General features: G+C 39.9%; 1 protein-coding gene across 1 annotated transcript in view; it reads left to right on the forward strand.

Annotated features, from left to right (window-relative positions):
- HPGDS (hematopoietic prostaglandin D synthase) overlaps positions 1–19,486 on the forward strand; it is a 26,864-nt gene continuing 7,378 nt past the window's right edge. The window contains exons 1-2 of the mRNA XM_083834800.1: positions 1–158; positions 11,663–11,803. Of these exons, the coding sequence (XP_083690926.1) occupies positions 11,671–11,803 (133 nt within the window). The 5' untranslated portion in view covers positions 1–158; positions 11,663–11,670. The remainder of the gene's footprint in view (positions 159–11,662; positions 11,804–19,486) is intronic.

Below are 19,486 nucleotides of genomic sequence, written 5' to 3' on the forward strand. Positions count from 1 at the left end.
TGTGTATGTGTGTGTGAAAGAGAGAATCATGATAGCATACTTGTCACGGGGAGTGGTTTGCATATTAATAAACAGTATATATGAGCCTTTTCCACAGAGATCAGCACTCAGAGAGGCTCCTGTGCACTGAAGAAGAGACCACATAGCACTGCACCAAAGTGAGTTCTGTTTCAGCTTTCCTTACTGCAAGAATTTGACTTCTCTTCTTTCCCCTTTCTTCTAATCTTATTCTGCCCTCCTTAGGGCTGCTTCTATACCAGCTGCATGGTGCTTGTTTTTGACAAATATTTCTACATGTATAGCAAGTACTGAAATTATTTCATTTTTACAGTTTTGTTAAATTTATTCAGTGTAACTCTGACTACAGCTGCTGGCACCATGAGGGATAACCACAAGCTTTACACATAGTCTGCAAGTGTAACTCAGCTGCCCCATCTATATACCTTTTTTTTTGCTTACAGGCATTTTAAGCTCCCTGCTCTCTTTTAGACATCTATACAATCACATGCACTCCTACAAGCAGAATTCAGAGGTTTCTTTTCTAGAGGCAAAGAAGCAAGTTACTGGCGTGTTGTAAAAGCAAGCCCCCACTTCTCACCAGTAGCTGATACTATCAGTATTGAGCTGCTTCGATAATCCGGGTATTTGTCAGATACATCCGAAGAAAAGGCAGCAAAAAGCTGATGTGGGGAAGCTCCTGAGGTTCTGCAGTGGGCTTCCAGTAAACAAGGAAACATTTTAAAGCAATATTCTATTAGACATGAAGACTGACATATGCACTCACTTACATAACCAAACCAAATCTAGGCTAATGTCAGAGGAATTAGATAAATATTAAACAGCACTAACCAATTCCTCCAGGTCATTTTTATGCACTGTTCTGTCCATTTTCCAAATTCCTGTCTGTCCTCTGGTTCACCAGTGGATTAACGTACTCTCATCCTAATTCTCACCATTATTTTATAGAAGAAATCCTCCTGCATCTGCTTCTACTTGCTGCATTTTCTCCTTTCCAAAATGTATGAGTTTCATTGTTGATTTTTATCTTTTGCTTCAAAATGATGTTCTGAATCTTCAGGATTTTTTTTTCTTTAATATCTCAATGCCTTCATTTGTCTGTGTGTATAATCTTCCTGCACATTTCTTCTGCTAAAAGCCAGCCTTTATTGCTTATTTCAATATAACCAAAGAAACAAGCCTTAGTTTTAAAGTATTTTTCCTGAACATCTATGATCCTTATAACTATTTTGAAATGCTGGTACTTTTACATGCAAAAACTGCAAAGCAAGAAAGAAAAAAAGTGGTCAGAGAGGTCTTTCGGAAGTTTGCTTTTGTTTACTCTTTTGTTTTTAACCCAAAAAGAATCTACCACTCCCTAAAAATGTATACATAACGTGAAAACCCCGTCTCAGCAGCACACAAACATACTAGATCTATTTGGATAGAAATTACCCTGAAGCTCTCTCAATTTTAACCCCCCCCCCCCCCCCCCCCCAAATTATACATAGGGATTCCTAGAATTCTGGTTTTGTGCAGATAATAAATGTTTCAGCCTGCTGTCCTCAGTGCAGCACTCATACTCCACTGAACACAGTCTGCTGCTCTCAGGGTTTGCTCATCAGATTTCTGGTTGCTGTTTGCCATACACAGCCTTCTATTAAGCTGTTACAAAGTAGAAACAGTTGAAGACGGTGCTCATTTTTGAGCAAAATCTTACAGGATTAATTACACTAACAGCTACAGCTGCTGTTGGATTAGCAAGCGGTATGCCACGCTGCTGAAAGCTATGTGTATTCACATCTGTTGAAGACTTATCATATATGCTGTAAATCTCAAACAGGTGAATATTTTCACCCTTTTACCAGGTAGTCCAGGAAGAAAATGCAATAAAATAAATTGAATCTGCCAAATTCCACATAAATCCTACACATTGTAAAGAACCTCATTTAACTATAGATGATTTGTTAAATTTCCCATGAAATAAACTACAGCAAGAAACTGAAAAAATTAAATACTCTATTTGCTCCTTAGAGGTGACTATAAAGTATTGCTGGAACGACTCTGTAAAGCAAGAACATGAAATGGAACAGGAGAAAAAACAAAGACATTCAACTAATACCAGATAGACACTTCTATGCTTTGGATCTGGGTAACAAATGGCAAAGCCATCTTGTGACACCACCTATTTTGCACCAGGTGGTATTTGTGGGGATGGGAGAGTGGACATTACAACCTTCATTGGCTGCCATTTCTAACTCCTACCCACTGATAGATGACATTAGGATCCTTCAAATACAGTCTCATGCTGGGCTGAATTTGAGGAGTAAAATAACAAATAAAAATATACAGAAAGTAGGATTTGAAAGTCTTCACAATCTTTCTGTAGTAAAGTTACTTGCCAACCAAAAAGAACAAATAGAAGATACCAGTCTCTTTAACTGCGTGCCATAGGTAAATGAGTATTTTGTGCCAGGTCCTTCAGGCAGGCCAAGGAACCCAAAGTCATGGGCACTGCCCCAGAGCGAGACTCTGCCTATTGTATCCATGAAAAAGACTGAATTGTCTGTAAAATGTTGCCCAGTAAGTACATTCTTCTTAAGTGTAGGGACAAATAGGTTACAGATTTACATGCCAAGCAGTTCATGAATATAAGTCAAGGGATCTACCACCAGATCTAGGTGGTCCCCCAGCCTTCTGTCCAGGTGTTACTTGAGGGTGTAGGTCCACACTTCTCCTCATTGATCTTCTCAAGCAGACTGGCAGTAACCAAAGAGCATTTCAGTGGGTCCTTGGTCTCCTCCAGCTCATTCTGCTGTGAAACCAATTTCAGAATATCTGAAAAAACAGGAGATGAAAACACTGGTGCAACTAGGGTGTGCGCCACCAGGCCTAGGCCAGAGGAGGAGGACACAGGAGGCCTCATGGACAGTGCTAGATATCTCTGCAAACTGAATAAAACTATAGCAGGTTACATCCATGGTAGCTACAGGATGCACATTGTCCTGAAAATCTATCTAACCCTTTCTCTTTTAAGTCTGAAGTGTTCTTTAATCTGAGATAGTTTTGGATTCACAACATGTGACAGTTAAAGAACAATGCAGTTTAGACTAGCAAAGAGAAAGAGACGGTGTTCATATTTCCCCTTGTATATATACACACACACGCATGTGGCTGGGGTAGGAGGAAAAAAAAGCTCTTTTTTTTTTTTTTAACCCAATGAAAGATACTAGGTGGTCATGATGATTAGATGATTGTTACAGAAATTATGGCGTTGGATGAGGTTGAGAGTTCAGGATGTGGACATGAAATTGTCCTGGCAAGACCAGCAGCTGCTTTTGGAGAGCTGACAAATCCACTTAACACACAGCTAAGCAACTTGCAGCTATCCTTTGCTTTATAGGGATATTGTGAGAGGGTGCTGATTTATCTGAAGACTACAGAAACAGATGCAAGGCATGAATTTTACAAGAATGACTGGTGTTGGCAAGAATTATGATTATTTAGGTTTTTGTTCTACCACAATATGCTTCAGGGAATTTTTAAAACATCTGATGAGGAAATAAAAGACTTAAATAGTCTCTCCTCAGAAATTATCCAGACAAAGGAGTGGCTAGGATATTTCCTGAGATTTATCCTCTTGCAATTTTATTTATCCATATCCTTTGTTCTCAGGTGTGTAATTTATTCATTTGAAGCTCATTACATCTTGGGAGGCTGTACAAAACAATTTCAGAAATTTATTTACATAAAACTGGGACCAAGTAATTATAAATCAAAAGGCTGAGGATCAAACAGAAAGCAAAATCATCACAGATGCTCAGGTCATAAACCAAAAAGCCTGGCAGATGAGGCAGGAGAAGCTGCCCTTTCCCAGGACATTTGCTGCAATACTGAGCAGATCACCACTGTGATGTCTGGCTCAGTACTGATCATGTGAAGGCACAAGATTCATAGCTGGCCACTCACAAGGAATTAAGCATATGCTCACATACAGAACCACTCTTTCATCCAACATTTGTTTTGACTCTTAACAAAAACCTAGCTTAAAATAGAATTAGGACCAAAACCTGTTTGGTCCTTCCTCCTTCCACTGAGGATAGTATCCCACCCTAGACACTTATCCATGGCCTGCTGCAGCTAATAGAAAGAGTGTTCCCAAGGACAGTGATGGATGTAGGGGTAGCTTTGAGGGGATGAGGCATTGACAATGGAAGGAAGAGAAAAACGTACCCTCTACATCCTAAGACAGTGCTACTTCCCTACTTTTTAACATTTTTTGTAGTGACTGTATGTGCAGTTCTACATATGGAAAGGCCTATCTTACCACACAAAAACGCCTCCCATGGAGAAGGTCAGGGAAAAAGCAGGAAACAGTAGCCTGGATGGATTTCTGGTTTTTGTTTTGTATGTTAGTTTATTTATTTGTTTCCATTTTTATCTAGGAAGGTATAACTCCTCTTTCAGGAACATAGAAATGCAACACCTTCCCAGTTGCGTTAGTAGCAAAAAAGACAGTACTTAGCCTGGATCTGCCCATCACCACCTGTCTGCTGCCTTGTGCTGCTGAGATGCAAGCACCCCTCATTTACTTCAAAGTGAATGTGATGAACTCCAAATACTGGAGTTCATATAGTTTTGGCTGCAGTCACATGAGGAGCAGTCACTGCGAAGACAGCTGGGAGAAAGCCAATGGACACTTGCCTCCTCCTTCAACACTGTTCCTTAGAGTGCCAGTCCATCTAAACCACTTTCACTTGGAGCTCTTGCCTTCAAAAACTTCTCAGAAAAAGCATTTTCCCAATCTTCTGCTTAAACCAACACAGATAAGGCTTTCAAAAGCCCTCACGCACATAGCAGAGTCACTGAACGTATTACTAGCACTCCTCAGTAATCACGCAGCAATGCCTTAAGGACCCTTCTCATGTTAGAAGACTCGTTTCCACCACAGGTTGCAAATAACCAATGCACTGGATAAAGGCATGAAAAATCTCCCTCTCCCCACTCAAAAAAAAAAAAAAGAAAAGAATGCTTGGAGTGCTAGTAGCTCTTTGCAGCTCTGCATGTATCTAATCTTGAAAATCAAGCTAAGGCGTATCAGGCTGTAACTATTATGTTTAGGATTTGCTATTTCAAAACTCAGTCCTACATCAAATAGCATAAACATTTACTTCAGATGATTTGTGTGTTAAACAGAAGAGAGGGTGCAGTGGTTTTTTTTTTTTTCCTTCTCTCTCCAAGGTCCAGATTGCTATCTGGCATAGAAAAAGTAGGGATCAAATTAAAAAGTTTACTTTCTATAATTGGGGTGGAGTGGGAAAAGACCATTGACATGAACTCTCTGAAAAGCAAACAGAGCCAACAGCAATTATATAGAATTACTCAAAGTTTTTCATTTTGCTGTGTCAAAACAAAGACCACTGTTGAAACCTTCCATATGAAGACTTGCAAAGTCTTCCATTAATCTACCAATATTATCCGATCCTCAAAAGAGGCATAGAAATTTTCTTAGCTAAAGAAGAGTTAATAAATTAAAACATCTTTAGGCAGAAAAAAATAATATTGTTTTCAGTTTTCAAAGACCTAAAATCTATCTTGAGCCTCTAATATTTTTGACTCCGTGTTTAAAAGCAGGTGTTCATGCTTGAGAAAAGGACTTTTGTCCGTGTTCTGAGAAAAATGAGGATTTTTCCTTTTAGCTGCATGATTAAAAAGGACCATCTAGGTTCTTCAAACAGGACTTTGAAGCTGAATATCTGCACTCTCTCTTAACTTCAGCCAAAACCCTGAGTATTTATCAGCTCACTTTTTTTTCAGTGCTATAGACAAAAGCTTGACAGGCTCTTTGAATTTACAGAAATAAGCAGTCTGGGGGGCCGCACAGGTCTCTCCTGCCTGGCTGTGTACCTCGTGGAAATGTCCACTGCTTTAGTGGAAACAGCAGGAAAAAAACGTCACTTGGAAAGGGAAACATTTTAAAATTGGGGAAGGAGAAAACTGCTTTAGTCCTCTGCTCTCCAGTTACAGGGATGAGGAATCTCTATATTTGAGAAGGACAATCAGCAAGACAGGCAAAAATAAACTTAATATACCTAGTGTTTCTCAGGTGAAATGAAGCATAGTAAGTTTCTTTTAACCAGTGCCTTTCCTGGATAATACATTTCTTTATGCTTCACAAAGTAACAACAACTCTTCCCAGCTCCTAAGCACCCAAAAATAAACAAAATAAAAAATCCATGCTTTATACTTGGATAGGCTACTTCTGACAAAATAGCCTAAAGAAAAACTCTTTTAATGTGTAACAACACTTTTGTCTATGTATGCAGTGAAGAAAAACAGAGCCAGACAACTTCTCCCTTTTCCCTTTCTATATCATGTTTCCTAACTGGCATTAGCACTGTTGGACCCAGTAGCTGGGTTTGGGAAAATGTTCAGCAGAGATGGATTAGAAGAACTTTAGGCTGTGTAAGGTGGCATGGTACATTTAGGACATCAAAAAAATACATAGGTGAGTAAATTTAAGAATTACCTGAAATTGCAGTACCAACCTCCTCGGTAGGAAATCCAAATTCAGGCTGTTGGATATGCATCCATTTCAGACCTACTCACCTATTTTTCAGGCCAAATTTGCACAAACTCCATGTAAAGAAACAGCAACTACTTTAAAAACAGTATTAAGGAGGAAGGAAAAAATGTCCACCAAGCTGTCCAGCTTCGTTTGGGAAGACCGAACCGTCTCTATTTTGACCAGTGGCTAGTCATGGTCTCCAATTTCACCAGTGCTACCCTAAGTCATATTAGCAGAGAAATATGAAATAGAGCTCCCTCTGTGAAAAAGTACTGATAAAAACTCAAGCTGACATCTCTGTCAGCTTGTATAGTGCTTGCCTACCATACTTGTGTACTACTTGCCTACATCAAAGTTCTGGCAGGAATCTTCTGTCGTACTTTTATGCTATACTTATATGTTAAACATAGACCATCTAAAAGGAGTTCCTTCTCTGGGGTTTTATTAATGAGAAACCAAATGTTTACCAGTTAAACTAAAAACATTTGATTTGGAACACAGAGAAGAAATCTGTGACACAGGTTGATACTTGCCACCTAAATTTGCTGTCCACAAGGTCAATCACCTCAGACCAGCACAGGTGCTAACTTCTGCTGATTACATGTCTTTTTCTTGCCCCAGATGGGTCTGCTATGTCTTATTTTTACACAACGACAACTTGTGTCAGTGCACCAGTCATGGTTCAGAGTTATTTGTACACAGGTACCCTGCAAGGCCCTGGCTGCCCAGCCCCAAAGAGCTCCCAAGGTAAACAAATATACGTACAAAGCAAAGCACCACCTCTTCCAGAAAGACAGCTTGATTTGTAGAGGTACACTGGAGAACCTCAGCCCAACACTACTGGTGTTGCTTGCTGGAGGGAAAAAAGTTAGACGTTTTAAAAGTCTTCTAACAGTGATGTAACCAGACTGTATATATTATAGGAAAGAAAACCCTTAATTTTTCACAGCGCAGAGTACAATAAAGGGGGACTGTTGAGTACTTCATTGCATTACTTAGAATGCTGGATTTTTGACAACAGAGATCTCTACATGAGGGTGTCTCAAGTGGGCAAAACGCATGCTGTGCAATTGTGATTTACAAGTGGACAGGGACATCTACTGTCTCTCAGGAGAGGCAAAAGTATTGCACACCTTGCAGACACTGGAACTGTTCATTTCTGTGTCCTCCAGGTTTCTTCATATAGTTTTCAGTTTGGCAGTATTTTTTTTTCCCCTTTTCTGTACTCGTACTACCTGAAACTCAGCATTGTAGCTCTCAAATAATGAAGTGGTATTCAATCACTTTGGATATACATATATATTAAATGATTTAGTTGGTCCTCACATTTCAGTCCTTCACAAAACACACCGGGAGGATGAGATAAAGGAAGACAAGGAAAAATCAACCTCCTTTTCTTTCTTCTAAAGTTTAGCAAAAAAAAAAAAAAAAAAAAAAAACCAAAAAAACTATTCCGAACACAACCTTTTCTTTCATTTAGAAATCTACGTAGAATTGTTTAGGAATCACTACTCCTGACATTTCACAGTGAATATAAATAAAAAATAAAACCTACAAACATTTACAAATGCATGCTTACAATAAAACTATAGAGTCCTCTAAAATGTCAAGTATTTTTGGTAAACTCCTTGTAGGGTTATTTTTTTGTTGTTATTCACAGATGGAAAAAAAATTCATAAGCTTAAATATGCATCAGCATTGCAAATATTTAATTACTTCTTAAAGCATATTTATTAGAAATTTGTTTAGCTTTGCTTTAAACATTTCAAACAATAGTTTCCACTACTTCCTTGGTAGACCAAAATATTCCACAGCCTACTACAACAGCCAGAAAGACTTCCTGAAATTCTGCCAAAATTCTCTTTTCTTTACATCACCTCATTACTCCTGATTATACTCCTCTTTCTCATCTGTATATAAAATTCTCCCACAGTAAAAATTAGACTGTTTCAAGATGCTTGGCCTCCAGAAAAGCTATGCTTCATTCATCTCTAGACCAGCCTTCCTCATACCTTAAATGCTGTCCCTTCCTCTCAAATGACCACACAAAATCGGAAGTAGAGAATAATGGAAAACACCCTCTCATCTCATCCTTTCTTCTTACACACACTTCATAGATGTATGACCTGAACTTACTATGTGTCAGAGGTTTCAGGGAATTTTTGTTTTAAAGACTATGCCCTGTAATAAATCTGTGCACAAAGTTTGAAAACACAGTAACAAAATCACATCACTTACCTAAGGCATGCTTGAAGACTTTGGAATTGTCAGGTTTCTTTTTAGAGAAAACAACAGCTAGGCTTGTAATCTGCAAGTTCTGTTTGCCAAACAGCAAATTTATTTTCTGTTAAACAACACATGTAGGAAACTAAGCATATTGTAAAATATAACTCATTTTGCCTGCAGCTTCCCTCTTTTATATGACACAAAATCAAACACTTCCTTGGCTTCAGACATAATGGCAGCAGTGTTTTTGGTACGAAGCACTTGCAGATATCTCCACTGGTAGCACCCAGTGTCTACAATTGCTTCCTATCCTAGTTGCCAACTTTGAAACATCTCCCTTTACTGATAATCTCTTCCAAACCTGCTGTGTGCTGAAGGGGAACAGGTGTCTTTCATGGGAAATTAAGCAGTCTCTGCTGTGCTCATTTGCTGTGATTTTTTTTTTCCTTTCCTACTATTTGTATGGAAAGTGGATGGTTTTACTTCTGAGGAGAAAGTGGTAAATGCAGTTTGTGCACTTCAGCATGAATGAAGTACAAGCCTTCCCCTTTTCCCTGAGCAAAGAGCCTCTCCCTCTAAAGTGAAAGCTGATGATACATCTGCCCTCAGGCATATGTTTTCCAAGGCAAGATGACTAAACAGAAGGTTGCTTCTCTTGCAAGGCCAGTTAGGAGCGCTTACTCATATATATATACATATATATATATAGTTCCCTTTCCTTACTGGTAGTTCCAGTACGCTTCATTGGGTTAAAAACTGGCTGGATAGCCGGGCCCAAAGAGTTGTGGTGAATGGAGTCCAATCCAGTTTGAGGCTGGTCACTAGTGGTGTCTCCCAGGGCTCAGTACTGGGGCCAGTCCTCTTTAATATCTTGATTGATGATCTAGATGAGGGAATTGAGTGCACCCTCAGTGAGTTTACAGATGACACCAAGTTAGGTGCGTGTGTCGATCTGCTCGAGGGTAGGAAGGCTCTGCAGGAGGATCTGGATAGGCTGGAGCGATGGGCTGAGGCCAACTGTATGAAGTTCAACAAGGCCAAGTGCCGGGTCCTGCACCTGGGGCGTAACAACCCCAAGCAGAGCTACAGGCTGGGAGATGAGTGGTTGGAAAGCTGCCTGGCAGAAAAGAACGTGGGAATACTGGTTGATAGTCGGCTGAATATGAGCCAGCAGTGTACTCAGGTGGCCAAGAAGGCCAACAGCATCCTGGCTTGTATAAGAAGCAGTGTGGCCAGCAGGTCTAGGGAAGTGATTGTCCCCCTGTACTCGGCTCTGGTGAGGCCGCACCTCGAGTACTGTGTTCAGTTTTGGGCTCCTCGCTACAAGAAGGACATCGAGGTGCTCGAGAGAGTCCAGAGAAGGGCGATGAAGCTGGTGCGGGGTCTGGAGAACAAGGCTTAGGAGGAGCGGCTGAGGGAGCTGGGATTGTTCAGCCTGGAGAAGAGGAGGCTCAGGGGCGACCTTATAACTCTCTATAGGTACCTTAAAGGAGGCTGTAGCGAGGTGGGGGTTGGTCTATTCTCCCACGTGCCTGGTGACAGGACAAGGGGGAATGGGCTAAAGTTGCGCCAGGGGAGGTTTAGGTTGGATATTAGGAAGAACTTCTTTACTGAAAGGGTTGTTAGGCATTGGAATGGGCTGCCCAGGGAAGTGGTTGAGTCACCATCCCTGGAAGTCTTTAAGAGACGTTTAGATGTTGAACTTAGTGATATGGTTTAGTGGGGGACTTGTTAGTGTTAGGACAGAGGTTGGACTAGATGATCTTGGAGGTCTCTTCCAACCTAGACAATTCTGTGATTCTGTGATTCCCTTTCGTTATTGGTGCAATGCAAATTGTCTGCATTGCATGCTTTATTAATAACACTATGAACTTCATGTACATAAAAAGGATGATAAATAACATGCAAGAGCTACTTTAAGGCTGAAACATTCTCAATGAGAAAGACTTTTGCATTAGGGGTGGATGTGGGTTCTTTTAGCCAATACATTCAAGTCCCAGCTGAGCTCAGCTGACTCTCATATTAAGGTGCTATGTGCACAGAGTTTCAAAGCTTATTCTTGGTTTAAAGAGGCCTTGTGTGTTTGCCTTTCCTACAGAATCCTTGTTGTACAATCCAGTTGATGAGTATTTTCTCTTGTTGCTTCTTACACTGAGAAAACCATTGAACCTTCCCTCAACATGACTCCAAACAAGAACTGAAGGAAGAAAATCACTTAAAACCTAACGAAGTCATTTCAAGCCTTCTTTTGGGTTCTGTACAAGGACTTGTAAGAATTTGATGGTGGTTTTCTCAGAATAACAGTGTAGACTAGCTGCCATAGCAAATTTTGTTTCTAAAATAACTCATGTCAGTTGCCTATGCAAATAGGGTAATAATAGTTAATGAGCCAAATTTCAACACTTTGCCAATTCTTTTGACTTTGTCTTGAATGAAGATCTCCATAAGCACTAGAGGCTGAGCAGAGCAACCTTGAACAAAATTACTACACAAGAAAGGAGCTATTTTCTGTTACACTATATGATTTTAGATGTGCACTCTGAGAAACACTTTAGAAATGGCCTGAGTTTGAAGTCACAACAGAAGTAAGTGTAGGCTGAGTTCTTCATACCACTGAAAAAACGAGCCATATTTCTGGAGTTATCTAAGGAGCAACTGCAGGTTGAACTGTAGTTGCCCTTGTCTGAATATTGTGGCTGACGACTGCAGAGCAAAGTGACTAACGCAGTGATTGCAAATTACAACACACCATAGCTTAGCGTAAGATGTCCATTGTGTTGTACGAGCATGTTTCACAAACAAACACAGTGTTTCGGTAAAAGGGAGTTTGGTTGCTCATGTTTAAAGTAACCTGGTGACTTCCCTTCCAAGGACCCAGCATGCCCCACTACAAGCTGACATACTTCAATCTGAGAGGAAGAGCAGAAATCAGCCGCTACCTGTTTGCCTATTCAGGCAAGAAGTACGAAGACCACAGGATAGAAGCAGCAGACTGGCCCAAAATCAAACCAAGTAAGTTGCATAGATTCTTGTATCTAAAGCTCCACTATAAATGATGTCAAAATGCAACTGGGGAGGTACCTATGTGTTTCATGACCAGAGAGACATGTTCAACTCTTAGCTTCTATGAAAGATATGCAAATTTTATTGCATGGATTTGAGATAGCCAAAATGTCATTCCTGATGTTCAGACCTAAATCTTCAAGCATTCTAAAATGAATGACCTGCTGTCATCTAGATGGGCTGTTACTCCCGATCAATTCAGTTCAGCTTTTGCCAGCCTAAAGCAGACCAAATACATGCTAGTCTTCCTGAGTACTGTAGAGGATTTGGTCTCAAAAACTACACTGCAGCCTTCACACCAGTTTTACAAAGCCAAGTTGGTAAAGAATTGCCAAGGAGGACACTCCCTTGTAATGAGAAAGGTCTTCAAAGAAGGAAAGAGATGAGAGAAAATTAAAGAAATCAGATGACTTAATGAGGAGGGAAAAAAAAGGGGGGATCAAAAGAGGTATGACGGTATTGTTGTTCCCAAGAACAGCACAGCCCTACAAAGCCTTCTGAGAGCACGCTGCAGGCTACCATGTTCTGTTCCATGTTTTTTTAGTTAAAGAAGCCTCCTTTGAACCTGGGTGTTATTTTTGCTCGCTATATTAACCTCAGTCCAAATGAAGCCAAGCTTGAGTTGGGAGACCAGGTAGACGAAATCAGAAATATTTGTGCCTTCATTTTGTGGAGTTTTCACATGCTTTGTATACAGGCTATGAAGCTTTAAACATCCAGGAGGAAGAATAGCACCTTAAATTTGGGGAAAATGCACAACTAATGCACAATGTGACTCGCATTAATTAATTTCTTAGTAGGTTTTGACGCCCTTTAATAAGTCCAGTCAGCAGGATACCTGATTCTTGTAGGGTGCAATTAAATTCAGCCCTTTCCCAAAATGTTCTCAGTGACTTGAACAACAAATATGCAGCACTTGCTGCTCTCCTGTAGCAGTTGAAGTGAACTGTGATCTTCAAATCTAGAAAACATTGACTAACAACCCACAAAGAGGAGTTTAAGCTAAACAGTGGAAAGGAGGCTATTTTCAGTTAGAGATGACTGACTTTGGAAACCTCTTCTTTGAGCTTAAGGCTTGCTGACCATGTGGTAAGGCCTTTCTCTCTCTCCCTCTCCACTCAGGGAAGTGAAACAGAAGCTAGAGGAAAGACTGAGAATTCAGATGAATTGAGGAAAAAATCTTATTTTTGACCTTTTTCATATTTAGCTATGCACATATTCAGATGCACACAGCAACTTATGTTCTGAAACAAAGTTCAGAGAATATTGGCAATGTGTAAAGCCAGTATCCAAAATTTTAGAATTTAAATAAGACAAATTAAAAAGACAAAGCATAGATAGTGACTTAAAGGCTATAGAAGTATTCATATCTTAGGAAAAGTTATTCAAACAGTAGGTCTATTAGCCAAGGTCAAGGTGTTGCATCTCTAATTGAATATTTATGATATCCCTAGAGTCTGAGCCAGAACAAGAAATAATGCAGGAAAATTCTTCCTGTGCACAATTCTTCAGTGTTCATAGCATGAACCTCCCTGTGAAGTGTTATATATACCATTCACTACAGTGTATGCCCAGCTGAAACACCATTACCACCAAAACACTAGGAGGAGAGGCACCTTAGAAATCCTAAGTCATACTGTCTGCAGCTCTATTTGCTGCCTTAATGAATGATTGTAAAGTCATTTATCCTTTGGATGTCTTGGTTTCTCTTTCTGTGATGTGAAAAGTTTGTTAGAAGATTTACTAAGGGTTAATTAAGATTTCTCATTTTTCCTGCATAATGGCCTTTATAGCAGCCGCTGTTGTGACTGAAGCCTGGATGAAATTCCACAGTAGATGAGAAATTCAGTACAATGATTTCCAAGGACATGTTACCGCTCTCTGATTGAGGAAACCATCTGTGCAAAATTTATTCTGGTTTAGAAATTTCAGGCTTTGCTTTCAGTCAGTCAGTGGATGGGAACTGGAATGGATCATGCTAATTGAAGAGGAAAACTTTCAAATGTCAAGAAAAAGTTAGAGTTATTCCTGAAAGTGCTAATACATCTCATACGTGGATGCTATACTTCTGCCTCTGTGAGACTCACTGAATCCTAGTTCAAGCACCTATGTAATGGAGGCCTTAGCCACCAGTGGTGACTGCTTTGCAGACAGTTTGCAAGAGATTCAGCTAAAACAAGAGTTAAGACATCTTGTTCTTGCAAAACGATGTAGCATTGCTAAGGAAATTGCCTGGAGACCAAAAAGCTGATGACTACCACGTCCTCCTCCTCTGTGGAGCAATTGTTACTCACAGTAATTCCAGACAAACTAATCTTCCCCAAGCAAATCATTAAGCAAAACTCTGCATAAAGGGTAGCAACAGGGTGTTAAGGCAAACAGCCTTTCACTTTATGAGATCAATGGTCACTGCCTCAGTATGTCCACAGGTACCTGAACTCTGTCTTTATATGTCATGACTTAGCATGAGAAACAATTGCCTCTCAGCTACATTGTGTAGGGTTTGTGTGTCTTAACACGACAATAACATTTCATATGGCAGATGAAACCCTTCACTGTAAGGCAAACAAGCCACTTGCAATCCCTATTAACCTGAATTTTCAAAATGTGCCTCAGCTCCCTCCATGGAGGAGTGGATTGAAGAGGGAATGGCCATCAGAAAAAAAACACCAGTCCTCATGAAAGCAAGTTACAGGAACTTTGCCAAAAAATTTCAGTTGCTACTGTGTTCAACACTAAGTATGAAATGAGGGGATCCCTCCAATCCACTGAGTACATGCAGGCGTAGTTCACTCTGCTGCTAGATTTTCTCACTGTCGTCATTTCTAGTCTAGAGATGACTTCTTATGAAGCTCAGGTATATTTTTCCCATTCTGCCTGCATTGTGTCTGCTCCCATAAGAACATACATTAAATTAGCAGATTCTAGTCAATCTCAGCCTGGCGAAAACAAAAAGGGTGCTAAAACAGTAAGGGAAATTACAGCTACATTTGATGCAACTGCAGCTAAAATAATAGCAATTTGGTACACCACTTATTTTGCAGCCTACAAAAATCATTAAAATTTGCCCAATTCATTGAACATTGAGGTTAAGAAATAACACAGTCAAACTGCTATGCACGTTTGCATACAATAAAGTATGTTTGCATTTACCCACTTGTCTTTGGTAGATCTAAAACCATTTTAGACTGCAGAGCCTGCAAGTACAAGGACAGCCTTTTCATGATTCAAAGGAACAAATCAAATTCTTTGACTTTCTCTAAGAGCACAAGGAGTTGTCTGCATAGAGGAGAGTTTGCTTCATCAGTTACCAAGAAATTAAAGTAAGGTTTCACAACAAACACCACCCTCCCACCCAAATCACCATCCCATATAAGTTAGAAAATACTGCCACTCTTCTTAGGAAGAGACTTCACTATTTCTTAGTTTTTCTGTAAAATTGAAAGGAAGATAGAAAATGCCTTCATTGAGATTAATGTGCAGTAAGGTCATTTAGAAAGCAGACTTGCAGCTGCTGCAAGTCTAATTTTGGACTGGACAGAAGAGTGTGATGTTTTTGTTGTTTGTTTTGGCATTTTCAAGTGGCTCTCCCCAGCAAGCTGGTCCTTTTAGCTTCTTCAGGCAAATAAGTAACTCCTTGCTCCTAGAAATACTGTCTCACTTGATTTTGTTTACACCCAAGTGGTAGGAGTTTATTTTGCAGGGGAGAGGTTTTATGTTTATGTTAATTTTATGTTTTATAAAATTAAAAACATGTTATTTGGCGTATAAGCTCTAGAATAATTTTTTCTGTATCTCAACATTTTTTGCTTTTCCTGCTGTTACCAATCAGATAGTTGTTGGTAAATTTTCCATTTCAGGCAAAATTTGTCATTTTTATATGAATAAGTTTAAGAAAGCTAATATGCAAGTAGTAGTGTTGATCAGCTTTATAACATAATTTAATAAATAAATAAATAAGCGTACTTGAATCTCAAACAGCAACTTTACATGACTTGTTGCTCTATATAGTCAATTGTCAAAATAAGTAAGCAAACTCATTTTTATACATTTCCTTTTGAGCAGACTGACTTGAATGTACCACATTTAAACCGCAGTCAATTCAAGATCTATGCACGATCACATAATAGGTGCTCTCAAGATCTGTATTATCACATAACAGACTCCTCACAAAGAAGTGCCATTGCACTGACACAAGACAGGATAAAGCAGAGAATCCCCTGCAATGGTGCATAGAGTTAGCATCCCCTTGAGATACTGGGCTAGCGTGCAGGAACAGCCACTTCTCTGTGTCTCATTCAAGGAATTTGAAGCAATGGCGATTACGCAGACTTTATAGTCATAGCAAAGGATGCTTTAATTGTACTAATAGTTGTAAACATCCCATAAACTGCTTAGGGGGTGGAATGGTTCTTGAAAGGTCGTCAGGAAACTTGACAGACTAATTGTACTGAAAATATTTCCAACCTAATAAGTGAAACTTTAGGCATACCTGGCAGCAGACAAGAATTTTGTGAGGGAGCACCCATCCTGTTTCCTGAATGACTTGCTGCTACGTAACTCTAGCTAAAATGGTACACCAATAACTAGCATTGGGTAAAAGGTAGGGCACAGCAGTGTCTTCCAGTGGAAATCTGAGCTGTAATAGCTACACCACTAAAGCTGGACTGAGGTTGGAGCAGAGTACCACCCTGGTCCTACATCTCTAGAAGTTACGGATGCTGGATGTCTCCAACTCCAGTCCGACCACTTCCCAGGAGCCTTGCTCCTCTGCCAGCCTTACAAAAAGTAAATCTTTCCTATGTTTCTATTGGAAGATGCAAAGTATCTGATGTGTTTTTCATGATCCAATTTAAATATTAATGGAAAGGAAAAGAAATAATGGTTAGTTTTCAATGCAAATGAGAATCTATTTCAAAGACACTGTAGTTAGAAGCATAGCTTTGACATTTCTTTTCCCCCATTTTTGACCAATCCAGATACCTTACTATGACATCAATCACAACTGCTTGATTACACCACTAACACCATAAAAAAAATGATTAAAATATCCTGTTCTGTACAAGAAAGTATAATAACCAAATCACATTTTGAAGACACAAGAAAGGAAATATCATATTCCATTTACCATCTGTTATGCTTTAAAGACTTCATTGCTTAGTAATGATAACAATATATCCACTGCCTCTTAACCCCCCCCCCCCCCCAAAAAAAAGAGCTCCATTATCCCATTATAAATCAAACAATAATAATTGCTTTTGTATATTTAAAACCCATGGGACAATGTGCAGTAAAATCTACTCTGATTTATTAATTTTATACTGCATTATGAGTCATGTAAGTATGAATATTTCTGCTCTACACAAAGCAATAGCTGTATTGGTGTATTTTTAATTTTAAAAATCAGGGTGGTTTTTTTCTAGGAAAGGATAACCAGATCCTAATGTAAACAGATCAACAGTGAGAAGAGGCATTAATGATGTGTCCAAGGAGGGCATAGAAAATTCCTAGAATTCTGTGGGCCACCAGAAAAATAAAATAATCCAGAAATGGCCAAATCTCTGAGAAGAAGCACACAAAAGATCACTGCCACACTGCCACCCAGCTGCCTTTTGCACCTTCACCCATGTTCCTCAACTGTCAAAAAGATGCTTCATTTCCTCTTGCTGTCATCAAGCAAGCAAACAAGCTGGCTTTCATTTTCCTTCTAATGAGCAACAGATTAAAACGCCAGTTGAAGCTGTGGCTGTTCGACTTCCCCTCCGTGTGTAAACTCAGTGGAAAACAGTCTGTTCGGTTCCTGGATTAAGCAATTTCAGTTTCCCAACCTGAACTGTCATTGCTGTGTTTTGACAGCTATTGCTACAGTGGCTAGCTTAGTCATGTTGACCTAGTCAAATTTGCTTCAGACCAGCTGCAGTCTGACTGGGGCCATTTAAATCCTTCAGGGTACCCTTCAGTGCTCCTGAGCTGGCTATACTTCATCTATTACCCTCTCACCAAGCTCAGCCTTGTTTTGGTCTGGGGTGTTTGGAAGACCACTGCAAGCAGACAGTGCTGGCAGTGACATACTCACTTAGCCACTCTACTCACATATGCTTGAAAGATGTGCTGGTATCCGACATGAACAAATATTTCATGTCTCCATGGCTTTGGACACACTGGTGCCCAGGGCATTCTGCGCTGTAAGTCCACAGCGCAGAACCAAAGCCTCTTTCATTTTCACCACCAGAGATATTTTCAGTTCAGCAAGCTGGGATGCTCTTTTCCTGTCTGGATTCTCAGTGAAGCAATATGCGGATTGGCCAAGACCTTGCTGCTCTCTGGATAATAAACATGTGAAGTCTTCTATGCAACAAGTCGATTGTTGTTTCAATAACAACAAGCATTGCATGTTTTGTCCCTGGGGTAAAGCAGTTAATTCTCTTTGAGCTTCTGCTAGTCATCAGCATTGAAATTTATACTGGCCTCACAGTACGCTGAACTTGGGGGAAAAAAAAAAAAAGTACTGTGCTCAGATGCAGAAAAAATGCACACAGGAATCCTGGATGTTTTGTGCAGCTGCTAAATTAATTTTGCAGATATAGATTTGACATTTAAGTTCTCATACCTAACGTGACTTTCACATATTACATGCTAAACCACAGAGCCGTGTGGCAACTTTATTATTTTTGTAAACAGGTCACAATTGCATCAGGCTTCATTATTTTTCTCCTTTCATTATTAATCTGCTTTTGAAGAAAGAGTGTTCCAAATCACCATGAGATCCCATACAATCTGGGGTGCACTTTCTTAGCACGGGGGGAATAGGAGTCAGAAAAGCAGAGACGTCAGTAGCATTCATTGAAAGCAAGTGTACATCTAATAGGCAGCTGAGCTGAGCTACCTGCAGGAGCAACAAAAAATTAAATCACTAAACACATTGAGTTGAACTGACACAGATTCCTCCATTTCCCATAGCTTATGCTAATAAGGAGTCCGATCCAAGCCATATCTAAAATGATAATTAAAACAAATGACCTGAGGGAATGGCATGGAGCTGGGACAGGGGAGGGTCAGGCTGGGTGTTAGGGAAAGGTTCTGCACCCAGAGGGGGGTCGGGAACTGGGACAGGCTCCCCAGGGCAGTGGTCACAGCACCAAGCCTGATGGAATTCAAGAAGCATTTGGACAGTGCTCTCAGACATGTGGTCTGATTTTTGGTGGTCCTCTGGGGACCCAGGATTTGGACTCGATGAACCTTGTGGGTACTTTCCAACTCAGGATTTTCTATGATTCCATGATTCACAGGAAGAATGTATATGCAAAAACTGGAGCAATTTAGACTGCTTTTAGGAAATCCAGTTAAGCAATGCACACAGAGTTTTTTTGTAGATCAGGCTCATTAAGAACTAAATCCTGCAATAGCAGTGGCATTCCAGCAGTCCGATAAAGACAGTTCTCCTGGGCTTGAAAACACCTTGCACCTCTCCAAAAGCCCATGTTGTCACTTTTCCATTACCAACTTTTTATACTGCAAGCCAGTCTTAAGATGAGCACGCATCTTATTTACAAAAAGTGTAATGAAGATGAAGACCAGATACAAAGCATTTGGCTCGATTGATCAGCACTTGCAATCCCAGACACCAAATTT

The sequence above is a fragment of the Anser anser genome (genome assembly GCF_964211835.1).
Source record: "Anser anser genome assembly, chromosome: 4".
Classification (NCBI taxonomy): domain Eukaryota; kingdom Metazoa; phylum Chordata; class Aves; order Anseriformes; family Anatidae; genus Anser; species Anser anser.